This window comes from Aethalodelphis obliquidens, unplaced genomic scaffold, assembly GCF_003676395.1.
Source record: "Aethalodelphis obliquidens isolate GAN/ISIS:26980383/991018 unplaced genomic scaffold, ASM367639v1 scaffold80, whole genome shotgun sequence".
Taxonomy (NCBI): domain Eukaryota; kingdom Metazoa; phylum Chordata; class Mammalia; order Artiodactyla; family Delphinidae; genus Aethalodelphis; species Aethalodelphis obliquidens.
This window is the reverse complement of record NW_020838024.1, coordinates 1,950,056-1,963,113: the sequence shown is the minus strand read 5'-3', so window position 1 is coordinate 1,963,113 and position 13,058 is coordinate 1,950,056. Positions and strand designations below refer to the sequence as shown.

At 33.6% G+C, this 13,058-nt stretch overlaps 1 protein-coding gene across 4 annotated transcripts in view; it reads left to right on the top strand.

The window, feature by feature from the left end:
- Window positions 1–13,058, top strand: part of NIPBL (NIPBL cohesin loading factor) — a 191,505-nt gene that overhangs the window by 83,007 nt on the left and 95,440 nt on the right. For all 4 annotated transcript variants that reach the window (XM_027092649.1, XM_027092653.1, XM_027092651.1 and 1 more), the window contains exons 5-9: window positions 742–841; window positions 1,358–1,509; window positions 6,546–6,706; window positions 7,611–7,707; window positions 10,437–11,063. In XM_027092649.1, coding sequence (XP_026948450.1) covers window positions 742–841; window positions 1,358–1,509; window positions 6,546–6,706; window positions 7,611–7,707; window positions 10,437–11,063 — 1,137 coding nt within the window. The remainder of the gene's footprint in view (window positions 1–741; window positions 842–1,357; window positions 1,510–6,545; window positions 6,707–7,610; window positions 7,708–10,436; window positions 11,064–13,058) is intronic.

The window sequence follows — 13,058 nt, the reverse complement described above, 5'->3', positions numbered from 1 at the left end:
GATGGTAATTTCAGTACTTCAGACTTTGGACCCTTAAGTAAAGTACTTTTTAAAACTTAGGTCCTGGGCTTCCCTGGTGACGCAGTGGTTGAGAGTCCGCCTGCCGATGCAGGGGACACGGGTTCCTGCCCCAGTCCGGGAAGATCCCACATGCCGTGGAGCGGCTGGGCCCGTGAGCCATGGCCGCTGAGCCTGCGTGTCCGGAGCTTGTGCTCCGCAACGGGAGAGGCCATAACAGTGAGAGGCCCGCGTACCGCAAAAAAAAAAAAAAACTTAGGTCCAAATCACAATGAAATAGAGTTGTAAAATTAAGCTCCTAAGGTGGGAGATGTATGTAATAAAGTATTCCATGTAATAGAAAAACCATCCAAAAGCCTGTTGTAGACAGAAGTGTGTAGTATTTGGAAAGAGGTTAGATAGAGCAACTTCTGAAAGTTCTTTTCAATTCTAAGGCTAAATGATAGGACAATAAGTAAGCAAGTAAATTTAAAAACAAAAAATTATATCTCTGTCTCTGTCCCTGGATTAGTTATATGCTAAAAGGATGTTTTGGTAAAATTGGTTGTACTTGAAATTTATAGTTTCTATATTTTGCTCTACAAACTTAACATGTTGGTCAAAAAGAAAAGAACAGAAAGAACTTTTGAATGTTTGTGAAAGAATGATTGATTTAAATCACTTAAAGAATGCTTTACCATTGGAAGAAAATAACATGTTTTACCATTTTTGTATGTTGTGTAGGAATGATGATGTCTCAGTATAAACTTTCTCAGAATTCCATGCACAGTAGTCCTGCATCTTCCAATTATCAACAAACCACTATCTCACATAGCCCCTCCAGGTAATGTATATATCATTTTATTAAGTACTGTTTTGTGTAGTAAATATGCTTAGGAATATATAGTGTATACATACATTTAGGTAATGGTGAATTACGTGTAGTTAAAAAGTTTAGATGCTTAGCCTTAAATAGTAACCCACATGAATATTTGCCTTAAAATGTTATATGTGGAAATGCTCTAATATACTAATTTAAATAAATAGTAACTTATTTTCATACAAACAAAAGAATGTGTTAAAATAACCAGCGTGTTTGAGATAAATAAGAAAATTCATTGAGTAGAATTTAGGGAGCATGTAAAATAAATGAATTACTCCAGTTTTTACAAACTGCTTAATATAACTCTTAGATTATGAATTGTGAATGACTTTTGTATGTTATTTATTTTTCAGAATTTTTCTGTGTACATATATTTTATACAAATTAGAGTTTGGAGAATTTTATGACAGTGAAATATCAAGGAATATCATATTTATTTCATTTCCTGATATTGTTTATTTGGATTTTGGGTTTTAGCCGGTTTGTGCCACCACAGACAAGCTCTGGGAACAGATTTATGCCACAACAAAACAGCCCAGTGCCTAGTCCATATGCCCCACAAAGCCCTGCAGGATACATGCCATATTCCCATCCTTCAAGTTATACAACACATCCACAAATGCAGCAAGGTAAGAAAGTTGCTTGTTTATTTAAAGGGAATGCCTCTAGTTCCCAGCAAATTCATTTTTTTCTTTTTATAAATTTTAAAACACAAATACTAAACTGTATACTTTTTTGTCAGTGAACGTTTCTTTTAAGCTGTGGCTTATATTATTAAAAATGCTACATTTATTACTTGGGAAGTCATCTGGGAGATAAAAAGATCAGTGTAATTTGACTCTTTGGATTACCTTATTATATTATACAACTGAGTATATCTGGTTATGAAATTAGGAACTGCTTTATTTAATTGGGCTTCTTACAGTAGCACTAAGTCAAAGAAGAATTACGTTTTAATTAGTAAAGTATATGTTGTGTGAAAATTATAATATCAAGTAGATACAGTACTGGTAGAGGAAAATTAATAATCTTGGATTCAAAATTTTCTGGGATTAGATTATTAGTTCTCATTTGAAGTCAATTGTTGATAATATGATGTCTTTTTTTTTTTTTTTTTTTTTTTTGCGGTACGTGGGCCTCTCACTGTTATGGCATCTCCCGTTGCGGAGCACAGGCTCCGGACGCACAGGCTCAGCGGCCATGGCTCATGGGCCCAGCCGCTCCGCGGCATGTGGGATCTTCCCGAACCAGGGCACGAACCTGTATCCCCTGCATCAGCAGGCAGACTCTCAACCACTGCGCCACCAGGGAAGCCCTATGATGTCTTTTTAAGATCATACTGCGTTGGGCTCTATGTCATGGCTATTAAATAATGTATTTACTAGTATATTGTACTTTTTTAAAGAAATTTTGAAAAGTACAAAAGATAATATAACAGATATCTGTGTTTTTATCCCTCATAATTAACAGCAAATTTTTAACATTCGCAGTCAGTCATTAGTACCTGTTTGTATTCTTGGTTTTTTATTATGCATGGATCAAAACATGCTTCATTTATAAACTTTTATCTTACAAACTTTTAACTTAGTGTCATCTATTAAAACAGCCAACTTCTGGTTTTCCAAAGCTAGATAATGAAATGGTAGGTTGAGCCTATTTGATACAGTAAGTCAAGGAAAAACTTGGAGACCAATCACACCTTTGGAATAGACACCTCCAAAATTTTAGAATTTAGTGTGAGTACTGAACAGAAGTATGCGTGTATATGGGCTCTTGATACTTGTGAAATATTACTCTGGTATGCCAAAGTTATGTGAAACATTTTAAATGTAATTAATAAAGAGGGAAAATATTGAAAGGACATATTTGCTTCATACGGAAATATCCACATAAATATGTGTAGAAAAAAACATAAATTTTTACTCTAAACACTGTTGTTGTTTTATAACAAGATAAACCCAGCTTTTTCAAAAGAATACATTGAAATCACAAAATCAAAAGAAAAATGTAGTTTGAGGGCCTATTCAGTAATGAGTCATTTCTTAGAAATTCTCAGATACTTGAGAGACCAAAAATAATACAAGGGATTAGCCCCACACAGATACCAAAATTACTGTAAATAAGAAAATTTAATGTGGTAAGGAACAAATAGATTGGTAAATGGGACAGTAATGGGTCCAGAAATAAGGCAGATGTCTGTGGGAATATAGAGTTTGTGAAAGGTAATATTTAAGAAACACTTTATAAAAAAAACAAAAAAAACACTTTATATTATAAAAATTTTAACCATGCAGAAAAGTTGAAAGAATAGCACAGTGAAACATTTCACCAACAGGTATTCTGCCTCTCTGTCCTTAAATACATCTGCTAGGAAGTCAGTTCTCCTTTATAAACACCAAGTGTAATAATTTACCCCTAAAAAAATTAAGAACATTTCTGTAGTATCATCTGATGCCATCTACATTGTTTTCACCAGTTGACCTCAAATATGTCTTTTATAACCTTTTTTTCCCCACATAGGATCTAATCTAGTTTCTCACACATTGCATTTGGTTTTTACATCTCTTGACTCTTTTAATCTAAACAGTCCCATACCCTTTCCCCATGACAGTAATTTTTGGTTTTTTGAGGAGTCTGTGCTACTTTTGTTGTAGAATATCCCATATTCTAGACTTCACTGTTTCCTCATTGTGTTGTTTAATTTGCTTATATACTTCCTATATTTCCTACCAACTGGAAGTTATCTTTAAAGGCTCTGTTAGTTTCTAGTTGTATATTTTTGGCAAGGGTACTAAATAAGTAATGTTGTACACTTGATATTGCATCACATCAGAGGGCATATAATGGCAAGTGGCTTCATTATTAGTGACATTTAGGTGATGACTACTCCATGTCTTCTTTTATAAGGAACATAATATTTCTTTGCAATCAGTGAGCAATCTGTCAGGTGATATTTTGAGATCATGTAACTGTCCTATTTCCTATTAATCTTTATCCTAAAGGGTTTACCATCCAATAATGATTCTCTTTTCATCAATTTTTACACTGGTCATTGGAAAATGGTGATTTTCCAATTTTGTCATTCTAAAGATGGTATTTTGAATCAGTGTGTAATAATGGATTGTTTAATAAATCATGTTGGATTGGTTGGCTAGGCATTTTGAAATTTTATTTGGATTCCTAGATCATCTAGAGCAAAAGTGTTCTAGACGGATGAACTATTTACGTTTGTATTTTAAGTCATAAAATTATAAGAAGAAGGGGCTTCCCTGGCGGCGCAGTGGTTAAGAATCTGCCTGCCAATGCAGGGGACACGGGTTCGAGCCCTGGTCCGGGAAGATCCCACATGCCGCGGAGCAACTAAGCCTGAGTGCCACAACTACTGAGCCTGCACTCTAGAGCCCGCGAGCCACAACTACTGAGCCCGTGTGCCACAGCTACTGAGCCTGCGCTCTAGAGCCCACGCTCTGCAACAAGAGAAGCCACCGCAATGAGAAGCCCACACACCACACGAAGAGTAGCCCCCACTCTCCGCAGCTAGAGAAAGCCCTCACACAGCAAGGAAGACCCAATGCAGCCAAAAATAAATTAATTAATTTAAAAAGAAATTATAAGAAGAAAACATGGGGTGAATTTTGGATACCTTAGGGTCGAGAAGGCCTTGTTTCTAAGCAGGACTGGATTCTAGAAATGAAAAAAAAACCCAGATTAATTCTAAATTTCTGTGTAATAGGAGAGAACAAATAAGAACAAGTAAATTTAGGGGAAAAACTTTTTCAATATTTATTACAAAGTATTAATTTTAAATACAGCAAGATCTTATGCAGGTTGATAAGAATAAGACAAAAATAGACTAAAGAATTAAACAATTTACTGAAAAAGAAAAAGTGGATACGGAAAGATTTAATACATATACGAAAGTACGGTCAACCTGGCTCACAATTAAAGAGATGCAAATCAAAATTAAATTGAAATAAAATTTTATATCTGTCAGATTAGTAACATTTTATAGTGTGCAGGGAAATTTGAACTTCATACAGTCTTCATAGGGACATAAATTGATAAAACCATTTTAGAGAGCAGTTTGACAATATCTGTTCCCGTTTAAAATACATACCTCCTTCAGTTGTTAAAAATCTATCTCCCTGGGCTTCCCTGGTGGCACAGTGGTTGAGAGTCTGCCTGCCAATGCAGGGGACGCGGATTTGTGCCCCGGTCCGGGAAGATCCCACATGCCGCCGAACGGCTGGGCCCGTGAGCCATGGGCGCTGAGCCTGTGCTCCGCAATGGGAGAGGCCACAACAATGAGAGGCCTGCGTACCGCAAAAAAAATCTATCTCCCTTACAAGTAGGAGTGGGGCTAAAAATGCTCAGGCAGTTTTATCTCAAGTTCTAGCAAGCATTCATGGAAAAGATATTCTATTCTTACATGGATTAAAGACTAAGTGTGAAGAAACAAAACTATGAAACTTTTGAAAGAAAATATCAGAGAGTAATTTTTATGATTTTGTGTTCAGTAGGGAATCTGAATGTCCAATACACATGAAAGATGCTTGGCTTCACTGTTAATTAAGGAAGGAAATGCTAATTAAAGTGGCTATCAGAGACATTTCCCATCTTCAAATTGATGAAAATCATTGGCAAGGATATAGAGCAGTATGAACACTTATCTACTACCAGTAGTGTGGACATAAATAATTTGGAAAGCTATTCGTTAATATTTAGTAAGGTTTAAAAACAGGAATATCCAGCAATTTCACTCCTAAGAAACATTTGTAAAAAAGTCATATACAAGAATACACATTACAGCATTGTTTATGATGACAAAAATACTCAAGCGATCGAAACTACTAACAGGGGACTTCCCTGGTGGTACAGTGGTTAGGACTACACGCTTCCAATGCCGGGGGCCCAGGTTCAATCCCTGGTCCAGGAACTAGATCCTACATGCATGCCACAACTAAGAGTTTGCATGCTACAACTAAGAGTTTGCATTGCCACAACTAAGGAGCCAGCAAGCCTCAACTAAGAATCCCGCCTGCCGCAACTAAGACCTGGCACAAACAAACAAATAAATATTTTTTAAAAATAAAAAAATAAACTAGTAACACAAGGATGGATAAAGTATGTACATTATGCAGCAGAATATATGTATTTATTCAAAGTAAATGAATTTAAAACTACATATATAAAAATGGATACATTTCAACACAATATTGAATTTAAAAAGCAAGTTATAGAAGGATATATACAATACATATACCATTTATACAAAGTTATAATGTGCAAAACAGTGCTATGTGTTATTTAAGAATATATTCATTTATAGCAAAGGTAAAAAGGTATTCATAGGTAGAGTGAACTCTAAATTCAGTATAGTGATTACTTTTAGGGAATAAGGGGAAAGAAATAGAGGAGAGGAATATGCAGATATATGGAGAGCTTCAGCCATATCTAATGTCTTATTTCTTTTCAAAAATCAATCTGAATGACTTGTGGCAAAGTGTTAAGATTTGATCAAGCTCTGGATAGTCAGCCAGCTCATTATATTAGTCTTTGTAATTTATGTATGCTAAAATATTACTTGTGAGCAATTATTATTGTCCTGTAAGAATTTTAACAGTTTATTTTTATAAAGCTTTTTTAAAATTCTTATTAATTTCAGCATCGGTATCAAGTCCCATTGTTGCAGGTGGTTTGAGAAACCTACATGATAATAAAGTTTCTGGTTCGTTGTCTGGCAATTCTGCTAATCATCATGCTGATAATCCTAGACATGGCTCAAGTGACGACTACCTACACATGGTGCACAGGCTAAGTAGTGACGTATGTAATATATTAGTTGTCATTAAGGTAATAAAATAGTTCTAATATTTGTCTTATAACCTAGTATTTCAGTTCTGTAATTTGAAGGATATCTACCTTTTATTGAGGATTATACTGGGTCTGAGAATCTAGCTGTACCTGTAGAGCAGGGTTGATAAACTGGCCAATAGTCTGACCCATAAACTAAGACTGATTTTCACAGTTATAATAAAGAGTTTAAAAGAACAACAACAAAGAATGTTATGTGACAAACTGTATATGATCCATAAAGCCTGAAATATATACTATCTGTCCCATTACAGAAAAAGTTTGCCAACCTCTGGTCTAGAGGTTGAGGTCCTTAATGAAATATACTTCATTTTTAAATGTTTGCTCACACAGATGTCCTCTTAAATAATGAGCCTTTATTTATTAGTGCTTAGCTCTTTTTCCCTCTAAGACTTGTACAGAAATTTTTTCCCTGAAATTTAATGTTGCTTTAATGTCACTGAAATATTCCACATACTGGAAATCTGTCTTGTCATTGGTTTGGTGGTATTATCGCATAAGTTACATGTATTTAAGTTTAACAAAGATGACATTGGACTCTGCCCTCAAGACATTTACATTTACAGCCTGGTGGGATGTTCAGAGCTCCTTTGGTAGAAAATAGCAAACAAAAATGGAGCATACTAGTAATACCAGTTTTCTTATTCATTGCTATGCTTAGGCTGTTGATTCTTTTGGATACAATTTCAATTCTTCTAAGATATACCACGAAGAAAACAGGAAAGTGCAGAAGAATAATGCTTTTGAATACCAACACTTTACCTGTCAGTAATTTATGTCTTTTATTGGTTCTCTTTAAGATTTCTATAAAGCCTCTTCTATCATTCAAGATATAAATGTTATACTCTATTCCTAGGATGGAGATTCTTCAACAATGAGGAATGCTGCATCTTTTCCCTTGAGGTCTCCACAGCCAGTATGTTCCCCTGCTGGAAGTGATGGAACTCCAAAAGGTATCATTGTAACTAAAATTTCCTTAAATTTTTCACATTTCAAGTTGAGTAAAGAATTCAGACTTCTTAATGCAGTTACCAAAAATTATTCTCTGTTGTTTTTCACTTATTGTAGAAAAAAATGAACCTGTACTTACTGATACTGTTTTCAGATATATACAGTATCATTCTTACTAATAATCCAGTGGTCTTTTCAAACCACAGTCTTCTTCATCTTTCTTAAATATTTGAAATTATTGATCAGCTTTCCCTAATCTTCACCCTCCCCCCCCAAACTTATTTTATATTGAATCCACCTATTTTCCTCATCCTTTTTTCATTGATTTTTTTTTTCTTCATTAGCTCTTTTCTCTGCTCTATCGTTTCTCAAGATTTCTGTCATTAGATTTTTAATCTTCCATTGTACTTTTTTCCTTGGCTATTTTACTCAGTTTTGGTAATAGCGTTTGTTACTTTTATGAACAGGGCCCCCAAATCAATGTCTTTTGCTTCCAGTCCTGTCTCCCAAGTTGTAATTTTTCGTTTCCAGACAAAACCTCCTCATATCTAGCTGGTATTTCAAATTCATGTTCAAAATTGTACTCACTGTTCTTTCTGCCATTCCTGTTTCTCTTAATGCTATTCCAAATCCTGAATTATCTTTAAAGTCTTCTCTTACTTCTTAGGTAGTCATTTATCAGAATCTGGCCTGTTCTATGTTAATTACTTCACTAGATCTCTTACACCTACTTTCATCTCTGCTTATTAAAATCGTATTAATTCTTCAAATTCTAAGTTAAATGGGTGATCTTCTATTGACCCTTCCCTGGTTTCCCCAAGCCGTTAGTTTCTGTTTTTTCTAATAACTTATCCTGTACTATCTTATGGACGTGAATTTTATTTTATTTATCTTCAAATTCCCAAAGAACCTTGCGTGGTCTTCTGTGTATAATAGAGTCACAAAATTCTGAGTCCATGTTTGAACTATTTTTTAAAATACTTAAAACTAAGGTCTAATAATTGGAGTCATCCAAGTTTGTTGGAAGAGAATATTGTATCCACTTTAAAGAAGTAGCTTTTAATTAATTGCAATATAGCTGATAATAAATTTTATCTATCTGTGACAAATTCTAATTATAGCCGTCTAAAACATGGACTGGTCTGCCTCATTGTAAAGATTTTTTTTTCAGAGATTATGTTCCAACTCTTTGATCAGGGATATTCTTCATGAGGTGAAAGTTGAACTTTTATGAGCCATTCTAATTCAATAATTAGAATTATGAGCCATTCTAATTCTATAATTCTGTGAATTTCCAGACATAGAAGTAACCCAGCTTCTGAAAGAGAGAACAACTTCCAGAGTAACTCTATTTGTACTTTAGGTGTCAAAGTTAGGTACATATCTCACAAGTATTTTCAGAGTAAGAAATAATCAGAGTGCCAGGGAGGAATAACAGTGGGATAGCTGGTTGCTCTAGATAACCAGACCATTTTTCCTCTAACTGTTGAGGATGGATAGATGAGTGAATGGATGAATGGATTGTTAGGTGGATAGATAACTTTAGGTAGAAAGAGAAGAAAACTTTAGGACAGTTAACCTCACGAACACATTAGTCATCAGAAGCCTCTATTTCTGTTCGTGAGGGGTTTTTCCAACTAGTTTTGAAGGTTGAATGCATCTTCAATTAGCCTAGTTTAATTTTTAGATAAATTGTTGGAATTTAAAGTTTGTTCTAAAATATATATAATGTGACATGTAAACTTTAAATAAAAAGGCAATATGACGTGTTATAATGTGTAAGATGTTATGGAAAACCCGAACGAACATTTTTTGGCCAACCATATATAAAGCACTTTTAGCTTGACTGATTTTTATAATTTCCTATGGGTTTTTTAAATTTTTATAATTAATTCAAAGAAATGTATATATTATTCAGATACAATTATACTTTTATTTCTGAAGCATATTGATGTAGTTCTTCCTCATTGACAACTTGTTAACTAGGAAAAATTTTCTCATTCGATTAGCTTACTTTTAACACTTCCTTATATCGTATAGTGTTTAATTTAATGGGATCTGGGCTGAAGATATTTTATGTGCTGGCCCTGCATATTTTTCTAATAAAAGGAGGATTAGCAAGCTGAAGAGAGTATGTGAATGATGTTAAGTGGAGGGAGAAAGAGAAGACCACATAAAGGTATAAATTAATACTTTACCACCAATTTTTTAAGTAAGTGAAGACTGATCATTGTAATTTTTCCCACTTCCTTTTTCTTATACCATTAAGTATTCCTGTGAGTGTACACCCTAGGATTATTTTTTTTATTTTTTTGTAATTTGACAGACTTATTTTTACTTTATACACATCAGTTTTCTTAGATAATAAGTGAGAGAATAGAGATTATCATACCCAAAATATTTGTGTTGCATCTTTAGAAATAGTGAAGTCTTTGCCATTTTCAAGCTAAGTATTTATATTTTTTACGTGAAAAAATAGAAATAATACTGGTCTGGAAGATGGAATACTCATATTTTAATTCAAACCTGGATCATCTGCCAGCAAGCAAAAAGACCATGGGGGACACATCTTTAGGCTTTCTTTTCATATTCTGTAAATAAGTAGCTTGGATGAGATAATTTAACATTTTTTCTAGTGGTACTGTATTGTCACTTATTTAATGTGTCTATCACATTGTCTGAAAATGTAAAACTAGCACAACTGTTCGTTCCTGTTGAATTGTTTTTCTAGGATCAAGACCACCTTTAATCCTACAGTCTCAGTCTCTACCTTGCTCATCACCTCGAGATGTTCCACCAGACATCTTGTTAGATTCTCCAGAAAGAAAACAAAAGAAGCAAAAGAAGATGAAATTAGGCAAGGATGAAAAAGACCAGAGTGAGAAAGCTGCAATGTATGATATCATTAGCTCTCCATCCAAGGACTCTACTAAACTTACATTAAGACTTTCTCGAGTAAGGTCTTCAGACATGGACCAGCAAGAGGATATGCTTTCTGGTATGGAAAATAGCAATGTTTCAGAAAATGATATTCCTTTTAATGTGCAGTACCCAGGACAGACTTCAAAAACACCCATTACTCCACAGGATGTAAACCGCCCACTAAATGCTGCTCAGTGTTTGTCGCAGCAAGAACAAACAGCATTCCTTCCAGCAAATCAAGTGCCTGTTTTACAGCAGAACACTTCAGTTGCTACAAAACAACCCCAGACTTCTGTGGTACAGAATCAGCAACAGGTATCACAACAGGGACCTATATATGATGAAGTGGAATTGGATGCATTGGCTGAAATTGAGCGAATAGAGAGAGAATCAGCTATTGAAAGGGAGCGCTTTTCAAAAGAAGTTCAAGATAAAGGTAAAATAGTCTCATTACTACCACTTCATGCTCTTGGCAAATATTTAATTATAATGTCAAAAAAGTTTTTTAAAGTAACTCTTCTTTTTCTCATTATATTTTATAATTTTTAATGTTTCTCCTCAATTATGGTTTTATTACTAAAATGCTCGTCCCTCAGAAGTTAAAGCTTAATTTCATTTTTTATCTAAAACCACTATCTGAGATATGGTAATTCTATATAACACATCTGTCACCTATTATATACCAAGTGATTTTATCTGTGTTTGTCTACTAAAATGAACATAAGCATTTCTATATTACATGTGTTTTCCACAAGTTATGTTAATAGAATTTTGCATCTTTATCTTTTTTCTACCAAAACAAGGTTAACCGCTATAGAATTATTTTGAATCATTACATTTACGAAAAGTTTGTATGTTTATTATGCGATTAGATTTTTCACTTAGTTTCTAATTCTGTCATCTCTTAATAAATGTGAAGGTTTTTTTAAGTAAAAAAATTAGGAAAGAATTTTAATATGAAATAGCAAACTTTAAGAATCAGGGATCTTTTGTTGGTGATTATGGTTAAGTGTTCTCTTTTGTCTGACTAGTGTATTAGGATGGGTTTTCAAGACACCTGTTTTATGAGTTTATGGGCTTTCTTTTTGTGCTTTATAAAAATTATAATCAAAGTAAGTTTTGTTAATTTCTTGATTATTTGGTGAACATTATGTATAAAATCTCTTAAATTTTTAGAGAGACTAATGAATCAGTGGTTGAAATTAGTAATTTATGAATTTGATGTCTCTATAGTAGACGCATATACATATTTGAACATTCAAACCAAAGAATACTTTAATATTTAATTTTATAGTTAACTATTCTAGATTAATTTATAGTTCTTAGAGTTTCTATTTGGTCATTATAAAACAAAACTTCTTGATGTTGACTAGAGCTCATTTTTATCTATGATCTTGTTCATTATGTGACAGGATCATTTCTAGATAATTGTGTTCCTCTGCTGAGAAACATGCTGAAGATTCATACTATGTTTCCTGTCTATCATTTGTCTCTTTTTAATGTTACTGGAAAAACAGACTGTATTTGGTAATTGTTGTATTACAGTGTTTGCTAAGTGCGTAAATCACGGGTAGATGCAAATAAAGAGATTGCTAGAAATCTTCATTTTATTGGCTAGGGAACTGGTGTTGTTTTTTTGTTTTGTTTTTAACTAGCAAATCATGGACATTAAAGATGAAATAAAGTGTTGCTTGCCCTTTTTCTCTTTGCTTAGTAGTGTGGGATTTGGGAAATAACTCTGTATGTTCCAATATATATCTCTTCCTCTAACCTCTTATAAAAGTATACGCAGGTCAAATGAAGAGAGCAATATTATTCAGCTGCTCTCAATAATATTAACCTTTCCAAAATTCCTGAGTCCTGTGACAGTTTTGCAGAAAACGTATACAATTGTAATTTCTTGACCAAGAAATATTAGTTGCCTTGAGAACTGAACTTTTGCATGACGTTTTAATCTGTGTTTTGGAAAATTATATTCTTTAAAAGGAGTATAATCTTTTTTTAATGACCTGGTTGTTGGTAGGAATGAAAGCAGAGGAAATGGTGAACTTTTTTTCTTACTTTTTTGAACTTTTACTCTGTCATATTTGTTAAAACCAAAGATTTTACTTATAAAAACTGAATGGAAATAAGGATAGTAAATAATGCTAATTGCATGTTAGCAAACTTATTTTAGACTACTAACTTTTCTTTGGGAGATTAAAACAAAATCAACAAACAGCATCATACTGTTCTTCCTGACACTTGTTATGTATATTTTAATTTTAATTATCAGTTTTCTCTGTAATCTCTGATGGTGTGACTATAACAAAGATAATTGAAAAGTTGAGTGAGCAAAGTTGACTTACAATTTTGAAACAATGTAATTTGACTTACAGAGGTATCTGGTTCTATGAAGATTTAAGGGAAAAGATGAACTATCTGATTTTCA